The sequence below is a fragment of the Camelina sativa genome, chromosome 11 (assembly GCF_030686135.1).
Source record: "Camelina sativa cultivar CO46 ecotype springtype chromosome 11, ASM3068613v1".
Taxonomy (NCBI): Eukaryota; Viridiplantae; Streptophyta; class Magnoliopsida; order Brassicales; family Brassicaceae; genus Camelina; species Camelina sativa.
In genome coordinates, this window is record NC_141890.1 from 17,894,638 (window position 1) to 17,919,929 (window position 25,292).

At 29.5% G+C, this 25,292-nt stretch overlaps 1 protein-coding gene and 2 long non-coding RNA genes across 3 annotated transcripts; 1 reads left to right on the forward strand and 2 right to left on the reverse strand.

Moving 5' to 3' along the window:
• Positions 1–7,524: 7,524 nt before the first annotated feature.
• On the reverse strand, positions 7,525–8,351 carry LOC147934181 (uncharacterized). Its single transcript, XR_015571297.1, has 2 exons — positions 8,116–8,351; positions 7,525–7,860 (listed from the first exon to the last, which is right to left on the reverse strand). It is a non-coding gene; the product is annotated as an uncharacterized LOC147934181 (long non-coding RNA).
• A 9,061-nt stretch (positions 8,352–17,412) lies between these two features.
• LOC104723800 (uncharacterized) lies at positions 17,413–18,433 on the reverse strand. Its single transcript, XM_010442209.2, has one exon. It carries the CDS (start codon positions 18,382–18,384, stop codon positions 17,578–17,580), a length of 807 nt encoding a protein of 268 aa, XP_010440511.1. The 5' UTR covers positions 18,385–18,433; the 3' UTR covers positions 17,413–17,577.
• A 2,182-nt stretch (positions 18,434–20,615) lies between these two features.
• Positions 20,616–21,560, forward strand: LOC147934182 (uncharacterized). Its single transcript, XR_015571092.1, has 2 exons — positions 20,616–20,733; positions 21,121–21,560. It is a non-coding gene; the product is annotated as an uncharacterized LOC147934182 (long non-coding RNA).
• Positions 21,561–25,292: the final 3,732 nt, after the last annotated feature.

The window sequence follows — 25,292 nt, forward strand, 5'->3', positions numbered from 1 at the left end:
AGAAATGGGTTGCTTCCTAAAAATGTTCAGGCATTACTTTGCACTCGCAACTGGCTGAGAGGTTTTGCAGAATTTGAAGGTACCATAGAGGATAGTGATGACAATGGTTATGACAATGGTTCAAGGGTGGAGAGTTCAAGAACAGGAGACTCAAGTGTATCATGAAACAATGAAAGGTATGATCCCTCAAATGTAAGTGTTTGCCTCAAATTCTGCTGCTTAGTTTCTTTTTATTGATTAAGATTGGTTTGCCGAGATACTCATGTGCATTGAAATTATTTGTCTTGATACTACTGATTCATGTGTTTACAAGAATAGTTTTAGTCTTCTGAACTTGTGTTGAACCCAGACGGATCTTATAATTGTTGTGATTTTGAAATTCAAAGTTAACCTATTATTGTTTTCTTGTTACCCCTAGGAGGAGGCACAAGCTATCAAAGCAGCAGGCAAGGCTTGGTACTTGATCTCACACAGTGACTACACCGAGTTTGATAACTTCACCAAGTGCGGTGCTAGTCAGTAATAATGCTTCTTTCATCATCATATGATTTGTCTTTTCTTATAAACTTTATTGCGGTTCAATATGATTTTTACATCTGTATTTTACATCTGCATCTTGTCTTTAATCATCAGTATTTTTACAGTAAAAGTAAAATAATATTGAGTTTATATGAGCTTATATGGGTCTAAATGGGTTTATGAGTTAAGACATATCTAAATGGGCATAATTAAATAGGGTTTAAACTTAAATGGATTTATATGAGTTTAATGTCAAATGGGCTGGGTTTTATATGAGCTGGGTTTAAATGGGGTGGGTATGCCCATATTAACATCACTACCTGCAAGCTTGATAAGGCAGCTAAAGAAAAGGTTTTCGGTTTCCACCCGAATTGTAAACACCTACAGTTAACTCATTTATGCTTCGCCGATGATCTGATGGTCTTTGTAGATGGAGACAAGACGTCTATTCAAGGTGCACTAAGTGTTTTTGATGATTTTGCAATTCACTCATGACTGAATATTAGCCTGGAAAAATCAACATTATATATGGCTGGTGTCCCCACTAATTAGAAGAGAGCGATCCTCCAGCAATTCCCTTTTGCTGCTGGTTCTTTACCGGTTCGTTATCTTGGTCTCCCACTCCTCCCAAAGCACATGTCTTCTGCAGACTATATCCCTCTACTAGAAAAAATACGTTCGAAGATAAGCTCTTGGACTGCTAGAACACTCTCGTTTGCTGGACGTCTTCAACTTCTCCGATCGGTAATTTTCAGTATTACAAACTTTTGGATTTCTGCTTTCAGACTTCCACAAGCCTGCATTCGAGAAATTGATCAGATGTGCTCGGATTTCCTGTAGTCTGGCCCATCTTTAAATGCAAAAAGACTAAGGTAGCATGGACTGAGGTCTGTCTCCCTAAGTCTGAGGGTGGATTGGGGCTTCGTTCATTAAGTGAGGCTAATACTGTGAGTGTTCTGGAGCTGATTTGGAGAATTCTCTTAGCCAAGAGTTCGCTATGGGTTAACTGGGTCCACCGTTACCTCATTCGTAGTGGTTCGTTCTGGTCAGAGAAAGATAATACCGTTGCTGGATCCTGGATATGGAAGAAGCTTATGAAGTACAGGGATTTAGCAAAACAGTTTCACCACGTAGAGGTGTATAACGGTGAGTCCACATCATTCTGGTTTGATAATTGGAGCTCTTTGGGTCTTCTATACGAGAAAGCTGGGGACCGTGGTTGCTTGTCTATGGGTTTACCAATCTCAAGCACGGTAGTTGAAGCAATGGACCAGACTCACCGAAGACGAAGTCGGAATGAGTTCCTCTATTTGGTAGAAGATGAACTCCACAAGAAACAGTTGGTCCGTGATCATGATTGACATGATGTTTCTCTGTGGAGGCGGAAAAACAACATTTATCATAAGAACTTTCAAACGAAGGACACATGGTTCCACATCCATGGAACGCATTTATTAATGGCGGAGTCTCGAGTAATCTGGTTCTCTCAAGCAACTCCACGATTTGCCTTTCTCACTTGGCTGGTGGTGAAAAACAGAATCGCAACAGGGGAACGAATGGTAAACTGGAACACAAATGCAAATACAAGTTGTGTTTTCTGCAATCATCTAATGGAGACAAGAGAGCATTTATTTTTTCTCTGTCCGTTCTGGCAGCAGATTTGGGAGTCAATAGTAAGAAGGCTTATTACAGACAAGTACACCACGGTTTGGACGTAGGTGATACATCTGCTTATGGGGAAAGAGTTGGACAAAACACATTGGTTCCTATTGAATTATACTTTTCAGAATGCTATCCACTCAATTTGGAGGGAGAGAAACGTTAGGAGGCATAGGTAACCAAACTCATCGGTAGAGAAGCTAGTGAAGTTCATCGACAAAAATGTCCGTAACAAGGTCAATACAATGCCAAATAAGGATGGCACCCTCATTCATGCTTGATTTGCATCAAAGTTCCATTAATGCTATGGACATCTTTTTCAAACAGTACTCAAATATGTAAACACCGGTTTGTAAAACTGATGTAAAACATTTATTTTTTCTTTGAATATAATTTAATATTAAATTTTAAAAAAAAACTTTTAAATTAGACTACACAAGCTTCTGAAATGGAATCTTAAGCTTCCAACGAGCTTCTAACCAACTTCTAACAAGCTTTCAAAATCTTTTTACGGAAGCACGCGAGATTCCAAAAACTTGCAAGAGTTTCCGAAATCGAAACGGCCAAGGCAGACTTTTAATGAAACTTTTGTGCTTCCTAACTTACGCGAGACGAGTGGATCTTTTAAAACTCTAAGACTAACATGCGCAGTCATGTGTTGCCACAAAAAAAGTGACAAATCCGCATAGGTTGGGAAAAGAAGCAATTACATGCACAGTCATGTGTTGTCTTGGTCTTATTATGATTAATTTGGAATAGTTAGCTATGAGCCTCCGAAGCAGAGTTTCTAAGATTTTAGGGGTCTGATCATCTGACTTGTTGTCCCATTTTGGTGGCAAATACGAAGAAAAAGAACGATTCCGTTTTAATAAATTAGCTCTCGCAAAACTCTTCAAACTAGTTTGTTTCACAAGGATGGATGAACTAACCAATCGCATTGGAGAGTCTAGGAAAGCTATGCCTTCTTGTCGTCGAAATACAAATTTGAACGACAGCATTTGATCCTCAAATTAAATATCATTTTTTTTCTTTTCGAAATGATAAATATTCGTGCTGTAATTTTATATCGACTTCTTTACCTTTAGAGTGCAAATAGTACTCTTATTTTCTCTCCGTGAAATTGATCTCAAAATATCATATTAATTTTTTTTTTTTTTAAATTCAACGTATGTTTCTTATCATCCCGTTTACTATGTCGTTCACATGCTAAAATTTCTGATTATTGATTTATGATTTATGATTTACCAGCACATATATCTTAATATTTAAATAATGATATAGCAACAACATCAAACAAATTACAAATCTACATCTTCTAAGTTCATAAAATTACAAAAAGAAAAAAAAAGTCATGTGTAGTGTGAACACGCCTTGTAAACCCTAAAAGTAAAAGATGGTGTGAACCCATAATCTCATACTTTTCTTGTTTTTCTTAATTATTTGAAAGATACTAGTAAAGTCGTATTAAAAAACGTGTCTTTTATCTTAATCACAGATGTTTAATTTACAACTGACGTTTTTATCTACTTTTATATCTTACAATTTTATTTGTCTTATTTTATGTTAACTCTAAATTATATATATATTTAATATGCGAGGTTATAATTTAGAGATAATTGAAAAAAACATATATTTTTTAAACATAATTTGCAAACTAATATGTTACTATTTACAATTGGTAAATAACACGTTGACCACTGTTTGCCACTGTTCCATTCTTTTTTTTTGCCATCCCAGATTCTACTTAATTACATTTCATGCCATTACTCTTTTTTTTTCCAAATAATTGTTAATATATTTTTAGAAAACTTCTTAGATACAAAAAAATATTAATTTTTTTCTTTATAATTTGATATAAATTTTGTTTAATATTTTTTAATATATTATATTATCCGTACACTATTTTAAGTGTACATATGTCTTTATATCTTATTAAGTGTACAAATGTCTGTGCACATTATTAAATATACGGTTTGAGTCTATCCAATATACTGGATTGTTTAATCAAATATTGTTAGACGGTTGAATCTATCTAATATGATGGATGGTATAAACCGTACACAAATATTGTTGGACAGTTGAATCTATCTAATATGCTGGATGGTTTAAACCGTACACAAATATTGTTTGACGGTTGAATCTATCTAATATATTGTACGGTTTAAACCATTCAGCATATTGAAAGCCTAAACATTAAATAAGTTACATCTGTACACTTAATAATATGTACAGATGCATGTACCCTTAATAATATGTACAGATGCTTGTACCCTTAATAATATGTACGGATACAAAAGTATGTTAAAAATATTTAATATTATCAAATAAAATTATCAAACAAAATGCATATCAAATTATAAAGAAAAAGTTATAGATTTTTATCTATCTAAAAAATTTAAAAACAAATTTTTATTGACTACTATTTTAGTTTTTAGATTGAAGGGGTATATAATAAAGAATAAACAAAATCTAAAAAAAAAGTGTTTTTGTTGATTGAGAGAGACGAGAGTTAAAGAGATATTCTCGAGCCCTTTTTTAATCTTCTCTAACAAGCTCTACCCCACACACATTTCTATCTCACACTTCTTCTATTTCACGTTCCCCTCTTTTACCAATTTTGAATAGTGTTAGTACTATTTTTCTAATTATGTTTCTAAAATGTACTAAAAAAAACTAAAAAACCTTATAATTTAATATCTTTTATGGAAACGACTATCAAATTGTGAGATTATATTTACAAACAATTTAAAAGTAAGATATTTTTAGAAACATATTTAAATAAAATAATTTTATTCGAATAAAAAACTGAAATATTTAAACATTCAAAAAACATATATGATGTATTTTTGGATTTTGGTTAAATTTTATGTTGGTTACTAATTTTGTAAAATCTATTAACAATTGTTAAGTTTCGAGTTTAAATTCACCAACAATTTTAAGACGAAAACCATTAAAAAAAAGAGGTGATTTTTGCTAGAGTTTATATCACTCTATATCATTGAATATAAAATATATTTTTAGATACCTAAATATATAATAACTGATCTTGTTAAAATAACACGCCAGATATCTCTAGCTAGAGTCTAGATAGAGAACGTGTAAAGTATTTTATAAGCCCTAAAAGTACACTCCTTGTTAGCCCTAGTCAGAGACAGGGGTGTGAACTTTGAACAATCCTTGTTAAAGTATATTTATTTCTGGATCTCCCCATGATACCTCGTACTTTTTTTTGTCTTGTTTTTCTTAATTATTTGAAAATAGTAAACTAGTATTTAGAAACGTACCACGTTTCTTACCAAAAAAAAAGAAACGTACCACGTTAATATTACTTTAATGCAAGTAGCCACGTTAGTTGGATGTATGCGCACGAAATCAAATTCGTTTTTGGATTAATATATGCTTCATCATTATTAATTATTAGTATACATACGTCATAAGATTAATTATTAAGATTCATATTAGTATAAACTATTTTAGGATAATGTAATGTTACTATCCAAAAATGATGTTTGATATTTTCTATATGTCAAATAATTTATGGTGCTTCTGGATTCATCATAGTGGTATTTGGTATGTATATATAATAAAACTGATGAATTGGTAAAGTATATGATAGTACCGGTCAAAGTTTAGTAAAGATTTTAAGTGGGTTCGCTTGGACTATGACCTGAGGGCTATATTTTCATTTGTATTGCGTACTTGTTACTGTTAGTTTTTTAAATATACTTTTTTTGTTTGTTAGGTAGCCTGGTTCATTAGGCAAGTTTTCTTTTACTTTTCTTTATTTTGTTTATAACCATTATAATGCAAATTAAGTACGAATATCTGTGGTTGTCACATACCTGCGGTAGCATAAAAAAGAATCAACTTTCGGATAGCCAGTCATAGATAGTTTAAGGGTCTATGAATTTAGGAAAAAATGGCATATCACATGACATGATAAAATTATCATGGATAGTTTTATGACTTTTATCTAATAAATTGTCAAATGAAAAGAATATCTTTAAACTCTCGATACGTTCTCCTCCTTTCTGTTCTCTGTGTTTTTGAAACTATTTATATATCTTCCATGTTGCATTTGTTTATTTTCTTTATTTTCATCTGATATGTATATGTACTTATTATATTATTTTTGTATTAATCAAAAGTTTGCGTTAAAAAAGAACACAATTTATGTGAGAAACAGATATATATTTTTAAGCATTGTTCAAGAAAGCGGTCTAGGCGGCCGTCTAGGCGCTAGGCGCTCTGCAGACGCCTAGACGCCTAGACGACCGCTTAGATCACCTCCAATCACATAATATTATTTTAGTATATATATTTTATTTTTAACTGCATATATTTAAAATTTTAAGTATTATATTCATATACATATTTATAAATGTTCATATATTATTAATCTAAATTAAATAAATGTATTTGTTCTAAGTTTGGTTTATGATTTATTATTATTTATTTCTTCTAACATATTTTTTTGCATAATTTTATATATAATATCATATATATAATGTTTCATATTGTAAACGTCTAAACCGCCTAAAAACGCTTAAACCCCGACTAGGCGTTCTAGGCGCTAGGCGCTAGGTTACCGCCTAGATACCGCCTAGCGCTTTCTTGAACACTGTTTTTAAGTAATAGTAGTGTTTCTAACTCTTAAATATATTCCAAAATGGCCGTGATTGGTAGCATACTTTTAAGACTTTAAAACTATTTAAAGTCTTGACAGTCATTTTTTTGCCAATCAAACTTTTTTTGCTTTAATTTTTTTTTAAGTTTTGAAAGCCACTTTTTTTTTCTTTTCCTTGTTTTTCTCATTTTCTTTAAAGCGTCAAAACTCATGCTTTAAAAACTAAACAATTTTTTGACAAAAAAAAAAAACTAAACAATTTTAAAGCATTCTTTTTTTCTTTCTTTTATATTTAAAAGATCTCCAAAAGTATATATATATATATATTTTTTTTTACATATTTTATTTTTATATATGAATTATTTTCATTTTTTTCTCTTTCTTATGAGATCCATTTCAATAATAATTTTTTTTTCATCATCATCACTAATAATATTGTAAAAGAGTTTATGAAATTTATCATTAATAATAGAATAACATTCAAACAATGCCTTGATTAGTTGTAAATGGATTTTTGACTGCTCATATAACTACTCAATGCATTTTATATTTTTGCAGTATTTCAAATTTTAATAACTTATAAATTGATGTATGCAACTTCAGTTATTTATTTCTTATTCTTATAGTTGTTTGTTTTCAATTTGTTTTCAAACAAAATCACATATTTGATTGACTTATATTTTTTAGAATTTTAATTTATCAAAGTCATTAAAGTGCTATATGAATTAATTTTTGACATAATATATATTCATTAATAATAATAATAATAATAATAACAGCTTCAGCTTTAAAAGTTATTGGTAAACAATCAAATTTTAACCGTAAAAGTTCCTACAGTCAAAGCATCTACAGCTAAAATTTTAAAGTCAAAGTCTCTACAGCCAAAACTAACATTTGTTACTAATCAGGGTTTTGGGTTTGTCATCAAGTCAGCTCGCACTTCCATATTAGCAATTCACGCGTCATATGTGATCTGATGTAGTTTCCTGATCTAACCAGCCCGCTATTCTAGGCAGCTTCATGATCCGCACAACAACCTGTTCCAAAATCTGCATCTACAATACAAAGTTGCATTCCTTAATTGTTTTGATTGGAGTTATCTCAATGTTGATTGTTTAAGACGTAGTTTTGTTACTTGGTAAAATCTTAACTATTGAAATTGTTGATATATTTTAGTATTAGTTAGTTAGTTGTAGCTATAAGATTTTTGTTGTAGATTTGTTGGCTGTAGAAATTAAAATTTTGGAAAGCTTCAAATTATGTGTTCCAGAAAAAAAAAATTTATCTATAACAAAAAAAGTTATCTTCACCTCAGGATTGGCCAGCCTTCGCAACAAACCTAGACGATATCCAGATTGACAGGGAGGAGTTTTCTTCTTTTTCTTTGGTTCAGGTTTCTAGAAATGCTAATGTCCGTGCGGATTATTTGGCACGCCATGCGCGTTCCTCCCTGCATCCTATTTTGTTTGTAAACAATTTTCCCACATATTGGCTCATCTGAACTGATTTCTTTTAGTTGACAAAAAAAATAAAAAAAAAGACAAAAAAATAAATAAGAAAATATTTTTACAATGAATAGAGAAAGAAAAGCTATCGACTTCTAAAACATAAAATAATGAACATTGGTAGTTTCTGATAGAATTTCTCTTAATTAAAGTAATTAAAAAAGAAAATAATAATATTATTTTATTGAAAAAATGGGAGAATCGGTTCTCAAGATTTTCTCATATTATATAATATGAGAAACCCATGATATTCTCTCATATTATGACAGATGTCATTATATTAGTTACTATATTTTATTCTAATAAACAAAATCCACAAAAACTTAAAAGCTTAAATAAATAGTATATTTGTTGTTATTTTTTTGTTTTATATTTTTATAAATCATAAAATAAAATTAGCTTTCTAACAAGTTCCATTATGCATAATTTTATATTATATAATTATATTATTTAAAATAAAAATTAGTTGATAAAAAAAGTATTAGTATGATTAAACAAATTATGAGAGTTGAAAAAAAAATTAGTATTGTGAAATTTTCACTAACTATATTAGTATTTATAATTTTATTATTGATAATATGATAAATGGTATAAAATATAACTAATTAATAAAATTAAATGTATTTAATATATTTAAAAAATACTATTAATATTTTATATAATTATTGATAAATGCAAAATAAGTTAACAAAAGAAATGTTTTAAAAAACTTATAAAAAAATATTAAGTAACAATAAAATATTATATTGATGAGAAACTCACACAATAATACAATATTAGTAAAAGGTTTTCATAATTTTATGCATTAAAAAATTAATATTTTATTATGGAAAAACTCAATTGATCTGTCGTCAATGCAAATGCTCTAAAACCATTGCACATCCCGTGGGGATGTCTTTTATTTGTTTAATAATATAATCAAAAAAATAGTTTTAATCTCATATTTTGTGAGACACAGATCTCTGCCTAGATCAATTAACATCCTCACAGACCCTCTACGTGTCATTAGTTTATTGAAATATTGTTTTGTTTTGTTTTTTTATCTTTTTTTTTTCTCCTCATTCTGTTTCGACAAAATCAAAACAAAAAAATCAAAACAAAGAAACACGAAATCATAACGATCGAAGTTTTGATCGGTTTCCAGAAACAATAGATCTCGCCTTGTCGTCTTCTTCTTCCTGAGACGTTATCGAGATCGGTTGATGAATACACTGGAGAAAGAGATCTCGCCTCCTCGTCTTCTTCTTCGATTCGATCCAAGTGTTCTACTTTTCTCTTTTTATTTTCTACTACTTCAATCCGAAAGTTTTGATCTTTTTTTTTTTTAATTGAAAGCAGAACTTGTTGTATAGGAGAGGACTCATCGATTTGGTCAGAGCTGATTCGATCCAAGTTTTGTTTCGCTACTTGTATCCTTATTCCCTTTGCCTCTGCTTCTTCTTCTTCTTTTGTTTATTGGCAATTCATCTGTGTGTGATGTTTTTATACAGGTCAAGTCTTTTTTTGATGATGCTAAATCCAGCACCCCGGCCAGTGTATCGAAGAATTGTACCAATCTCAATGTTGCTTGCGGAAGTGCATTTCCTTCCCCACGAGGCTCACCTGGGTCTCCCCGTTTCACCTGGCAAAAGGCTAGCCCTTCTTCTCTACAATCTCCAACCAAAGCGTCAAATCATTCCTCAGGTTTGATTTCTATATCCAACTGCTCCTCTTATGAGAAGGAACTACCTTTGCTTGATAGTTGATATCTTGATTTTTTTTTTTTTTTAATATGGTCAAATAATTGTTGAGACTAGATTGTAATAGCTTTCTAAGTAGATGCAGAACCATGATAACTAATGTAATAGAAACTACTTTCTAAGTAGATGCAGAACCATGATAACTAATGTAATAGAAACTACTTTCTTCTTCAAGTCGAGCTTAACATGAAACGAAGTTGCGGGTTTAGTATGGAAGTTGAAATTGATTTCTTGTTTGATTTGTAGTATTGTAGAATGGTAGTAAGCTGTTTGATTTCCGATTGATTGTTGACATTGATTTCTTGTTTTTAAGTCTTGTTTGTAGAATAAAAAGGTATTGATTTATTTATGGTTATGTTTTAAGTCTTGCTTGAAGTCTTGCTTTGTTGTTGACATTGATAGCTTCTTTTGTCACACTTAAACACAAATTGGTAGGTAGTTGTAATAGTTAAACACTTATTGTGAATTAGTTCTCAATGCTTGGTAGTTAAGCACTTACTCAATGCTTGGTAGTTGTCACTGATTGCTTGTTATGTCACACTTAAACACAAAACACATTTTTAGACCTTACCTAACAAAGCTTGATGTGATACCCAACTACCAAGCTCTTCCTTCTCCTTCAACGTTTAAATGGTATCAGAGCCAATTCTATGGTTCTCTATCCCTCAAGCCAATTCGTCTTCTCTCCATCTTTCATAGACTTTAGGGTATGGATTCTAGCAATTCATTTAGGTTTTCTCTAAACTTTACAGACCTTTTGAGTAGCCAACAAGGGGTGAATAATCCAGAATCTCTTCCATCTTTTTCTCCTCCTATTCAAATAAGCTCATCACCTATTCAAATAAGCTCATCACCTATCCCTCAGTTTAGTACACAATTTAGTGATGTCAAAGAGGTAGATGAATACTCAAGGGAAGCTAGAATCCGATGGACTGCCCAGGAAGATATTGTCTTGATCAGTGGTTGGTTAAACACCATCAAAGATCCACTCGTGGGCAATGGGCAAAAGGGTGGTTACTTTTGGGAGCGAATTGCATTCTACTATGGAGCGCTTGGAATCAAGTTCGTGATACAACAATACATCGACGACTGGAAGCTGATTTGGTTAAACATATCTGGCATAAATTTGGCACACGTCAAGATTAGACCGATGCTAATTATGTTATTCATAATGCTTTCATATGTTTCTATCACTACAAGAAAGCATGTAATTTGGGATTCTAGTTTGTGACTATTTTTTTGGTCCCAAAATAACTATTTTCCTATAAGACTACTTTGTGACGATTCAACGACTACAGAATAATTGGAGAAAAAAACGTTGGTTATTAACGACGAAAGATATAAGTCACAAAAGAGTCTCTAATTAGCGACAACATTACGACTAATTTGCGACGAATATATATTGGTCGCACAACGGTCACAAATTGCGACTACTATGTGACTCGTTAATTAGTCGGTAATGATAGTCACAAAAACGTCGCATATTGAGGACTTATTTGCAACTTCATTTTTACCCTGATTTAATAACAAAGAGGTCACAATTTGCGACGCGATTGCGACAAATACCTGAAGAATTTGCGACTAACACCTGATTTAGCTACTCTTTTAAGACTGTTTACCCACTCTAGATATTTTTAATTTGAAATTACACATTTTAGATTTATTTACATGTTTAGTTTTATGTTTATTCTTTGTTTTGCTCGACCTTATCAATGATAACTTTCTCAAAGTCTTACATTTCAATGATTATAAACTAAACATCCATAAGTTCCAAATCTAACTTAAGTGTTACATGTTCTTTTATGAGAATGTGTTGCAATGAAGAAAATTTTTAAAACTAAGTGACGAAAACAATGTTTTACTAAATCTTACTATTACATGTATTTTATACTACTACTATGAGAGCTCCTGAGTGATTTATATAAATAGTTTTGTTCATAATGTTTAGAATTTAAGATTTTTATTTTGTGATGTATATTAGGTAGTCTCAAAAACGTCATAATATGCGACTTATTTGCCACGCTGTTAGGACTACGTCAATATGTCACTCTTTTGCTACCTTTTAGCGATATATTTGCGACGAGATTGCGACAAATACCTGAAGAATTTGCGACTAACACCTGATTTAGCTACTCCTTTAAGACTGTTTACCCACTCCGAATATTTTTAATTTGAAATTACACATTTTAGATTTATTTACATGTTTAGTTTTATGTTTATTCTTTGTTTTGCTCGACATTATCACTAATAACTTTATCAAAGTCTTAAATTTCAATGATTATAAACTAAACATCCATAAGTTCCAAATCTATCTTAAGTGTTACATGTTCTTTTATGAGAATGTGTTGCAATGAAGAAATTTTTTAAAACTAAGTGATGAAAACAATGTTTTACTAAATCTTACTATTACATGTATTTTATACTACTACTATGAGAGCTCATGAGTGATTTATATAAACAGTTTTGTTCATAATGTGTAGAATTCAAGATTTTTATTTTGTGATGTATATTAGGTAGTCTCAAAAACGTCACAATATGCGACTAATTTGCCACGTTGTTAGGACTACGTCAATATGTCACTCTTCTGCTACCTTTTAGCGACATATTTGCGATGTTATTGTGACTAACACCTGAAGAATTTGCGACTAACACCTGATTTAGCTACTACTTTAAGACTGCTTACCCACTCTCAATATTTTTAATTTCAAATTTCATATTTGAGATTCATTTATATGTTTAGTTTTATATTTATTCTTTGTTTTGTTCGACCTTATCAATTATAAATTTCTCAAAGTCTTAAATTTCAATGATTATAAACTGAACATCCATAAGTTCCAAATCTATCTGAAGTATTACATGTTCTGTTACGAGAATGTGTTGCAATGGAGAAAAATTTTAAAACTAAGTGATGAAAACAATGTTTTACTAAATCTTACTATTACATGTACTTTATACTAGTACTATGAGTGCTCATGAGTGATTTATATAAACAGTTTTGTTCATAATGTGTAGAATTTAAGATTTTTATTTTGTGATGTATATTAGGTAGTCTCAGAAACGTCACAAAATGCGACTGATTAAGAATAGATCGTTACAAAAGAGTCACACTTTGCGACTAAATATACAGAATATTACAAATCAGTCACAAATTACCTACATACATGCTACTTATTAGCGACTAAATCTTGAGGTTGTGACGATTTTGCTTCCAATATTTAGTGATCCTCGAGGTTTCATTTAGCGATTTTATCAATAAAGATTTGCCGATATGTTAAGTTGTAAGGTTTCTAGAGTAATTTGAACTACTATAGATAGTGAATCATTATTATACAACTAAAAACTTTAAATTTTCTATGGTTTACACAAGTTTTCAAAATATTACACAAGTGTTATATGCAATGTTAACTAATGGTTTTGAAATTTCTTAATTTCCTTTTCAATTAGATGTTGTGCTTCATTAAACTAATTGATTATGTTTAATATAGTCACTTGAGTGATTGTAACATTATATATAGGTTTTGTTTCACTCAAGCATATTGACTTTTTCAACATTTTTTACATGTAGTCACAGAACAGTCGCATATTTGCCACGACTTTGCAACTAAATTAGCAATCTAACACTTTAGAAAATATAGTCGCATTTAGGTCACAATATCACCATAAATACTCACGCTTTATACTATAGAATGCAATTATGAGTAAGTGTTTATTAGTGCTTGATATCAACAATTTTGGTCAGGAAGTAGATAATTCCAACATTTATTGTATACGAGTCCAAAATTTAAATTCAAAACAAAAAAGCCTAAGTTTGATTATTTTAAAATCTAAATCTGATCTAATCATTTTCAAATCCTAAACCCCAATTCCTAAAAAGAATAAAAATAAGAAAAATTAGATTATCATTATAATTATTGGTTCCATTTATTTTAATCAAAATGAAATAATAATAATGTTTATACAAAATTATTTGGATTTTATTGACTTAAAAATTGAAAGCTTCTCATTCGCTAATCTAAGAAGACAAGGATTGTAGTATTATTTTAATATCCACCGTTGATAGATTTATATCTAACGGACCAAATATTCTCCTTCTATTTCCCTTTTTCTTTCTTCAAACAATTGAATCTCTCACCTTCTCTTCTCAACGATTCCTCTTCTCCTTCTTCTCCTTCTCAACAATTCTTCTCTCATCTTCTTCCCCAAATTTTGAAACTTCCGTTAACCACATCTGCATCTTGAAGCTTCAGTCTACCAGATCTGCACTTTCGGCCACACCTTTGACCGTTCACCACCATTGCATCTTGAAGCTTCAGTCTAGCAGATCTGAAAGCTTTCGTGTCGTTCATCACCAACAGATCTCGAAGCTAATGTCGTTCAACAGCACCGCGTCTTGAAGCTTCCACCGTCGGTTACCACCAACACAACTCGAAGCTTCTGCCGTTCATCTAGATCTTCAACCGCTGCATCTTCTCTCTGCCGCCACAATCCTCTTCTCACTCGCTTTTTCCTCCACCGTCTCGTTCCTCCACAAACTTGCCGGAAACTAAGCTTTTCACCGGCCAACCACAACATCATATGTATTTTAGTTTATTTAATTAGTTGATTTAATAAAATAGACATTGTAATTTTTTTTTCTACATAATTATTTTTTAATTTATAACCTTCAAATATAAACATAAAATGTTGATATTGTATTTACTGTTTATAATGAATTTAAGAAATAAATAATACTTTTAATTTAATTATTTTTGATTGATTTAATAAAATCAAATTTGTTTTTTTTTTAGTTTGTCATTAAAACGTCGTTAATATACAACTCCACGACGTAGTCGTTTATATACGACTGTTTTACAAGTCACTTTTTAGTCGCAAATTAGCAGCTGTTTTGAGATCACTTTAAGTTGAGATAAAAAATTTACGACCATATATATTAGTCTTAAAAGAGTCGCAAATATGTGACAATATCGCGACCGTTGTTTCAAAATATACGACTGTTATTGTGTGTCTCTAAACCGTTGCTTTTATACGACCATATTTATCAGTCTTAAAAGAGTCGCAAATATGCCACCATATTGCGACAATTATATTTTGCGACCGTTTTTTAGCGACCAACTTAGATAGTCTCGTAATAGTCACAAATGGCTGTGTTGCGACCATTTTAAGTCTCTTTTGGACGTCACAAATGGCTTGTTTTCTTGTAGTGTATCATTTTGTGTTTTTTTTAATTATTGTATTCAATGGTAAGTTTTTTTTTTTTAAGATTGTAATATATGTTTCAAAGTTTTTTTATTGTAATATATTTGTTTTTTAATAAATATATTCTACTATACCTACAGTTTCTAATTTTATTTTCCTACTATTGCATACATTATATAACCAACATTTATAACATTATAAAATATACGTTAAACACATTTTTAATTAAAAAAATTAGACACCCAAGAATGACAAATGGAAAGACAAAAAATAAATGGAAAGACAAAAATTAATAACAAGGATGTGAAGAGATAAGTATTATTTTTAATATAATCAAAAGATAGAGACACTCATTTAAGGATTTGCAATAGTCATGTTCTAATTGCTCTAGATATAGAGATATAGACCAAAATATGACTGCGGAATGACTCTAAAGCGACAACCAATCAAGCCTATTATCTTTTTGTTATCATTCAAAGCAATTCCCAACTCAACTTTACCTATATGGAATTTCTGTATCTCAACACGCAAAATTTAGATTCCAAAGTGTCACTAGCTGTTGTTTTTTTTGTTGAGTTCAATTAATTGGTTTTCATTTTCATTTTCATGAAGTCTAGCAATTCATTTAGGTTTTCTCTAAATTTTACAGACCTTTTGAGTAGCCAACAAGGGGTGAATAATCGAGAATCTCTTCCATCTTTTTCTCCTCCTATCCAAACAAGTTCATCCCCTATTCAAATATGCTCATCACCTATTCAAATAAGCTCATCACCTATCGTTTAGTTTAGTACACAATTTAGTGATACCAAAGAGATAGATGAAAACTCAAGGGAAGCTAGAATCCGATGGACTGCCCAGGAAGATATTGTCTTGATCAGTGGTTGGTTAAACACCATCAAAGATCCACTCGTGGGCAATGGGCAAAAGGGTGGTTCCTTTTGGGAGTGAATTGCATTCTACTATGGAGCGCTTGGAATCAAGTTCGTGATACAACAATACATCGACGGCTGAAAGCTGATTTGGTTAAACATATCTAGCATAAATTTGGCACACGTCAAGATTAGACCGATGCTAATTATGTTATTTATAATGTTTTCATATGTTTTTATCATTCTATGTTTTTTTTTAATTATTATATTCAGTTGTAAGTTTTTTTTTTTTTTTAGGATTGTAATATATGTTTTAAAGTTTTTTTAATGTAATATATTTGTTTTTTAATAAATGTATTCTACTATACTTACAGTTTCTAGTTTTATTTTCCTAATATTTCATACATTATATAACCAACATTTATAATATTATAAAATATACGTTAAACACATTTTTAATTAAAAAAATTAGACACCCAAGAATGACTAATGGAAGGACAAAAATAAAAAACAAGGGTGTGAAGAAATTAGTATTATTTTTAATATAATTAAAAGATAGAAACACTCAGTTGAGAATGTATAATGACCATGCTCTAATTGCTCTAGATATAGAGATATAGACCAAAATATGACTGTGGAATGACTCTAAAGCGACAATCAATCAAGCGTATTATCTTACTGTTATCATCCAAAGCAATTCCCAACTCAACTTTTACCTATATGGAATTTCTGTATCCCAACACGCAAATTTTAGATTCCAAAGTGTCACTAGCTGTTGTTTTTTTGTTGAGTTCAATTAATTGGTTTTCATTTTCATTTTTGGTTATTTGTTATTTGTATATGACTATATTCTATCGAACTTCTGTAGACTGTCTAACCCAATAAATAATCGAAACAACGGTTGAGAATTTGACGTCATCAAAATACGAGCTAGAACCTAGAACTATAAGTCTTTCATTGTACTTTAATAATCCGACCTAGTAACATTACGTTGACGCTACCAAATGTTATGAGGTAATTTTTCTTATTTTATATTCAAAATTTATTAAGAAATCTTTTCCTTTCTTTTTTATTGCAACATGTCCCATCATACTTAAGGTGCAGATATAATATTGTCACAACGACCAGTCTAAACCATCCACAAGATCCATCCTACCAATACGTCGTCAATAATAGGATTAATTAACATCGAGGCAATATAGATACAGCGATGTGATCTAGGTAGTTCTGCTATGGGCAATATATATATCGTGGACATCTCTACAGATTAACTTTCACTAACGTTTAAATATTAGTGATTAGTATAAACGAAATTTATTTTGAAATTGATTATTGAAAATACAATGACTCGAAAAGCGGTAACACAAGAACAGAAAACTTGAACATAAAAATAAAAAACAGAAAAGTGAATGAGATGGCTAATAGAGAATTCGATGATAGATGATAAGGATTAGGGATGAGATTTAATCAGAATCACCACCGCCGTCAGAGTCGTCACCACCGTCAGAATCATCTCCTCCTTCATCAAGATCATCCTCCACCTTCTCCGCAGCCTCTTCCGCAATGTTGTCTTGCATCGCATCAAATCCCTCGGATAACGCAATCCCACCAAGAACTCCGGCGACAGCTCCAATAGCCAGCCCCGTTCCCATCCCACCAAACTTGCTGTCCTTCTCTTTCTCTTTCTCGGGTTTGTGCTCGTAACCTGACTGTTCGTACCCGGAGTATCCACCCACAGGTGGGCCACCGTGTTGGTACTGCGGTGGCGCATACTGGGCACCGTAATCAGGTTGCGGCGGCGCCTGATGGACACCGTATGGCTCAGCGTGGTAGGATCTTGGTGCAGGGTGATAGCGAGGTTCTTGAACGGTAACAGTGACATCGAGTTTGCCTTGAGGACGGCCAGAAGGACGCTTGAGCTTGAGGGTTTTCACGAAGGGTACACCAAAGCCAACCTCCTCGGGAACATCACGGAGGCTTAGTTTGGCAGAACCAATGAGGGGTTTGGTGTCCTCTTCTTGTCCTGCATGTACGATGTCGATGCAGAGCTTGCCGTCATCAACATTGTTGTCGGGAGGCAAGGGGATGACAAGTCTCTCGTTCCAAAATGGAGACGTGTCACCATCCTCATCGACTCTCGTGGAGCATTTGTTCCTCGGATCGACCCATACGACAGCGTACGGTTTGTTGGGCCCGTTGCGCCAGTTCACGTTCTTGATGTTTTTAGCCGACGAGATTGTTAAGTCCACTTCTCTCCCATTAGACGACATTAGGACCTTTTAAAATTTTTGATAATGTATCTGTATCTGAAACTAGGGAATGGATAGAATGAGTACTGTGAAGGCGCAATTTATAATTGATAATTTCGTGCACTAACATGGCTACTTGGTATTATTTAATTAATACTTGCTTACATTAAGACAAAAAAAAAAAGTAAAAACAGTCCGAGGTACTAAACCTTAACACGGAGTTCACACGGTCGCTTTTTCTTTTAGGGTTTATGAGATACTTTATTCGTCCTCTCTACCTAACCAATATGATGGCTGCCATGTTGTTCTTCAAACAGGGGGAGTTATATATATAATAATTCATTTGAAACAAACTAAATGATCTGAACTTTAGCTTAGATCAATAATAAATAAAACTTTCTAACTCTGATCTTGTCAACATTAAAATTTATTTCTTGATCATTTTTTATTTTCTTTTCCTTTCAAATTCGCTTTATCAGACAACGAAAAAGTCGATATGTAGGAAATAGCATGCAAGAGTATCTTATACCCAAGCAGAGTAGCAGACAGTATATATACGCTTACTTTTACTTTTTTTTTTACGGCAACGTCGATTTAGTTTCTTCTTATCTTTTAACGGCTTAACTTTTTTTTATGTATAAATGAGTATCAAATTTTGAAAATTAATTTACTGATAAATTTTCAACATTAGTTAATTTTCAGTTTATAGACACACACATGTTAGTAAAATGATACTGTTAGTAAAATTGTGCTAATTGATAAGAGAGAATCACTATATACTTATTTAATCAATGTTGTTAGAAGTTTAATCTTACCTATGGTAGACTACAAAAAATGCCATTATATTTTAATTAATTTAATAACTGACAAAAGAAAATTTTACAGTAGTTTATAAAGTAATAAACAATATTTTTAAAATTATTTAATGAAAATATTTAACAGATTTTATTTATTGTTTCAAAAATCTTAGGAAACAATAACAAACTATATAAAGTAAATATAAATTTAATTTAATTTATAAAACTGATTAAATATATGCATCTCTAAATCGTTTAATAATGACATTGACAAAGATATTTTAAAACTAAGATACACCATTGCTTATATTTTTAAAATATAAAATATTATATCTAATTTATTAAATATTTTTTTGCATTGTGCATCGACGCAGTGACATCATAAATATTACATTTTATTCAATATAGTATATACAACTTAAAAAAAAGTTAAATCGAGATTTCTTAACACGAACGCTTCAATACGGGTTTTGTTTTATTTTCTGAATTTTACCAAATTTATATGATTCATGGATTATTTGAACAGTTTATCATTTATCGAAAATGGGTTGAAATTAGAGTATGAAACTAAGTAATTTAAATGTAAAAAATTATAAAAAGTATAGTGTAAATCAAGTAAAACTTCTACTATCATTTTATAACTAACAAATTACAGTAAAGTTTAGACAAATATTTTTCCGTACTGTACAGCACAATAGAGATAACTATCTAGTATATGTATAAAGTTACAAAAATAATTGTTTCGATAAAGAGATGAGATCATTTATTCAGATTAGTAGTGAAATAGACAGTTAACTGTTACAAGTAAGACTCAACATATATATCAAAACAAATAATTATGGTAAATAGACATAAGTAAAATTTAACTTATCTATTTGGTCAATCAACCCGAGAGAATTATACAGTTAAGCATACTTGAATTGGAAAGTTTCAAAATAAATAATCTACTAAAAAGTAATTATCGGTCCTGTATGAATGAGATCAAAACACACACAAAAAAAGAGATTATGTAGTAATTTATAACATCGGTAAACAAATTTTTTGAATTTTACGAAAATAGCATACCAACCATCAGAAAAATACGAGCTAACTAACCAAAACAATTTTTTCGAATTTTATGAAAATAGCATACTAACCATCGGAAAAATATGAGCTAACAGACCAAAAAAATAACATAAACTGACTAAAATTGTGGTCGGAGCATTACACATACAGTATTATTATTATTATTATTATTATTATTATTATTATTATTATTATTATTATTATTATTATTATTATTATTATTATTATTATTATTATTATTATTATTATTATTATTATTATTATTATTATTATTATTATTATTATTATTATTATTATTATTATTATTATTATTATTATTATTATTATTATTATTATTATTATTATCATTATTATTATTATATATATATTAACATGAGTAAAAAGATCCATGAGAGTATGAGACATTAAATCTGACTTGTTTTAATTTCTATTTACTCTGTATCTATCCGAAAGCGAATTCTTATGCTTGCAACCACGGAGAATCGAAATAACAATCAACTTGCTCAATGTATTCAGCAACTCAATAACCAAATGACATAAGATATCTTTTTATTTTGTGACATACGATAAACGTTAAAACATATGTTATAAAAATATATATAACCTTATTACGGACGTACCAGATGATAAATTATATCAAAACACGTCAAATTTAAAAGCACCGTAATTTACCGGATATAAGATTCATTCATCATTTTGAGCAAACCCTTAGATTATCCTAAACTATATTATCTAATATTATACATTTGTTGCACATATTTTTAAAATTTTAGGGTTGTATTTGATATATGGTGTTTCTATCAGTCTTGAGTCTTTGTTTTCTCTTTTATTTTATTTATATTATTAAGTTAAAGTGTGTTTTGAAGTTTTTTAATTATTTATCGAGTCTTTACAGGTTTTAGGATACTTTTTACGAAAATGAGTAATTATGGATGCAAATAAACATAAAGCAGGAAATGACTTTTAGACATCTACATAGTTGAATTGAACCATGAAGTTTGGACAAACCTGTTGAAGCATGGTGAAGTTTGTGCACAAACAACACAAGTCTTGAGAAGTATGGGGAAGTCTAGTGAAGTTTATATACAAGTTTTGAGAAGTATGGAGAAATCTGCAGAAGTCTATAGAAGTTTGATGAAGTCTGTTGTCTTTCTGCCTATCATCGAGCCACTTATAACCTTTTTGAATTTGTCTATTTTCAATTTTATTTTACTTCTTTTATTTTAATAAGGATATAAATACCTCAAAAACGTAATTAGCAGGACACGTTCTATTTTTCTGAGTTTTTCTGCATTTTGATACCTTTATAAGCTATTTCTGGAGATTAGAGATTCATTCATCCTCTTTCATAATTTGGAAAATATTTCTAAACCTTTTTTCTCATTTTATTTTATTGATCTATTGTGTCTTCTTCATCTCTTTGTGTTGTTCAATTTAGTATGTGTGAGTAGTTCTTTTATTGGGTTTTACGATTCGAATTAGGGGATTCATTGCATTGATGTTTTGATTGCTATTTGGAGTTCTTAATCTTTAGGTTCTTTGATTCATGATAGAATAGGACTGAACATATTGGTCTAGATACTAGGTTTGTTTATGTATCAAAAGTGTTTGATAGAATGCATGAACTAATATGAATTGATGTTAGGACGCATCTTGGAATTAATGAACTTGATTGTTATGCGAATTTGGCTAGGAGGGTGCAAATGAAAGTTTAGAAAACTAATAGTCAAATTTAGTTTCTAAGATCACTTCTAGTGGGAGAAGTTGGAAAAGTTGCTCAGCAAAAAATAAAATATAAAATATTTAAAAGAATGAGTGAGACTGAAAACTGTTTCTCAAAAGAGCAACTTCAAAAACATTGCTAACATCCATCTAACATATGTTAAGCTATTATTGGTTTAACTTTTTATTTTTAATTTAAAATTTAAATAAATAATTAAAAATAATAAAATATTATGTTTGAGCAACCTAGTATGTTTCTACCCATTGGAGATGACCTAATATCTTGAAAAAGAATTAGTCTATTATTGTGTTCATGTTCTAGAACTCTTCTTAATTACTGAATTCAATATATCATTTTCTCATTAGTCATTAATTTCTGAAATACCTTATGACCCAATATTTTAATCTTATAAATTTAATTAGTTTATTTTATTTTTGTATTATGATTTACAATTTTTATTTTCTTAAACTAAACAAACATTAATCCGCTTTAGTTATTTATAAGTCTCACAAATCTTTAGTGTAGTAATGGTGTTAATGGATTCAACTCACATATAGTATCTCACGATTAAGTGTGTTAGATAATTACTCGAATTCATGGCAGATCAACATATATTATATATGATTTCAAATTTTCAATGACTTCCCATCATGTTATACTTGGGATTAAAGTAATGTCGTGGCCATGCCGCTTCATATGTACTTCTTTCAATGATACAGTATTTTAATGTTTTCAATTAATCAATACGCAGTTGGTACAAGATAAAAAAGAGTTCGAGCTAGCCAGCTAGGTAACATGGGAAGCCCTAGGAATAATCAACATTAACACGGAGTTCACACTGTCTCTTTTCTTTGAGTTTATCTGTTTATGAGATACTTCACACGTTCTCTCTACCTAACGATGGCGATATATATGTTCTTCAAGACCAATCGATATCATACAATAATTAAAAAATAAAGGGAAAAAAAAAGAACTGAATGATCGATGAATGGTAGAGTCAGATGATGACTCTAGGCATAATTATATATCGATGAATGGTTAAAACGATTTGACAGCAATGCAATTCATCAATGATGTTTTATTTTCTAATCTTATTATATAAAGTTTGATGTCAAAATTACTCATTAACAAGATCGTGACACATGTTACTTGTATTAATAAGATGTTCACATGTGTCAACTATAAATTTACTAAAAAAAAAAAAAACTAAAAATTAAAAAGTAAAAGTTCTAAACCTATTGTAAAAAAGAAATCCACTAACTATAATATTTGTTAATTCTTTTTTAAAAAAATATTTTAATTTAATTAAGTTGTAATATTTTTAGATTTTAGTTATATTAGTTAGTTAAATTTGATTTCTTATTAGAAATTCGAAATGATTTTAAAATATTTTTTTATATTATTTTGAATTTTATTTCTTTAGTTAAGGATATGATTATAAAATATTTTTTATATTATTTTGAATTTTATTTCTTTAGTTAAGGATATGTCCGATCAATATTTATTAAGAAATAAAATTACTCATTAACAAAAATGTGACACATGTTACTTATATTAATAAGATGTTGGCATGTGTCAATTAAAATTAATAAAACATTAAAAAAACTAAAAATTAAAAAGAAAAAGATATAAACCTATTGTAAAAAAGAAATCCACTAACTATCAATATTTGTTAATTCTAAAAAAAAACTAAAAAATAAAAAGTAAAAGTTCTAAACCTATTGTAAAAAAAGAAATCCACTAACTATAATATTTGTTAATTTTTTAAAAATATTCTAATTTAATTAAGTTGTCATATTTTTAGATTTTAGTTATATTAGTTAGTTAAATTTGATTTCTTATTAAAAATTCGTGATGATTTTAAAATATTTTTTTATATTATTTTGAATTTTATTTCTTTAGTTAAGGATATGTTATATCAATATTTATTAAGAAATAAAATTACTTATTAACAAGATCGTGACACATGTTACTTGTATTAATAAGATGTTGGCATGTGTCAATTAAAATTTACTAAAACATTAAAAAAAAACTAAAAATTAAAAAGAAAAAGTTATAAACCTATTGTAAAAAAGAAATCCACTAATTATCAATATTTATTAATTTTTTCTTTTTAATATTTTAATTTAATTAAGTTGTAATATTTTTAGATTGTAGTTATATTAGTTAGTTAAATTTGATTTCTTATTAGAAATTCGTGATGATTTTAAAATATCTTTTAATATTATTTTGAATTTTATTTCTTTGGTTAAAAGATCAATATTTATTAAAAAATAAAATTACTCGTTAACAAGATTGTGACATATGTTACTTGTATTAATAAGATGTCAGCATGTGTCAATTAGAATTTACTAAAACATTAAAAAAAACTAAAAATTAAAAAGAAAAAGTTATAAACCTATTGTAAAAAAGAAATCCACTAACTATCAATATTTGTTAATTCTTTCTTTTTAATATTTTAATATAATTAAGTTGTAATATTTTTAGATTTTAGTTATATTAGTTAGTTAAATTTGATTTCTTATTAGAAATTCGTGATGATTTTAAAATATATTATTTTGATTTTTTTACTTTAGTTAGGGATATGTAAGATAAATATTTATTTTTTTCTTAATATTTTTAATGTTGTAGTATTTTTAAATTGTTTTTTTGTTTATATTTTATATTTCTAAATTATCTAAGACTCATATATCATCGTGCTTATAATTTATAATTTTAATTTTTATTATATCAAGTTAACTATCTTTGAATTTCTCAAATTTTAGTGGGTTGGTCATAAATTCATTGCAATCGTGTAGATATTTTTGCTCTTTTTATCTACAATATTTTTTTAGTACAATTTTAAAGAATATTTTAGTGGTTATACAAACTGTCATAAACAAATCTTAGTGGTGAAAAGGAACTATGTCAAATTGAAAATAATTGAACAAAAATTGGTTTAATTTGTTCACAAAGTCATTTTATATGTGGTGATAAGAGAAAACTTTAACAATAAAATATTTTCGGATGTAAGAACATTTTTTAGTGGTAAAACACAAAGTAAAAATTGTAAGTGGATTCTAATAAGATGATGTTTTGATGGGTTATTTCCATGTAAAACATGAATAAGTTGCGGAACGTTTTTGAAATTTAACAATATTGGTCCTTGGTTGACTATCTACTCCTCTTCTTAGTCCAGGCTTTGACCTACTGTAATAATATTTGTAATGATTAATGTTTGAAAAAAGTTTTGGTGACTGATAATATAGATTTAGATTATTGTAAGAATTGTAATAATATTTTTAAAATATAAAACTATAATTTAGTGTATTAAAGTAAAAACTTATCTCTAATTAAGAATATTT

What these genes read in the sequence shown, in the direction of transcription:
- LOC104723800 (XM_010442209.2), bottom strand. Translation starts at nt 18,384, where the DNA reads ATGTCGTCTAATGGGAGAGAAGTGGACTTAACAATCTCGTCGGCTAAA.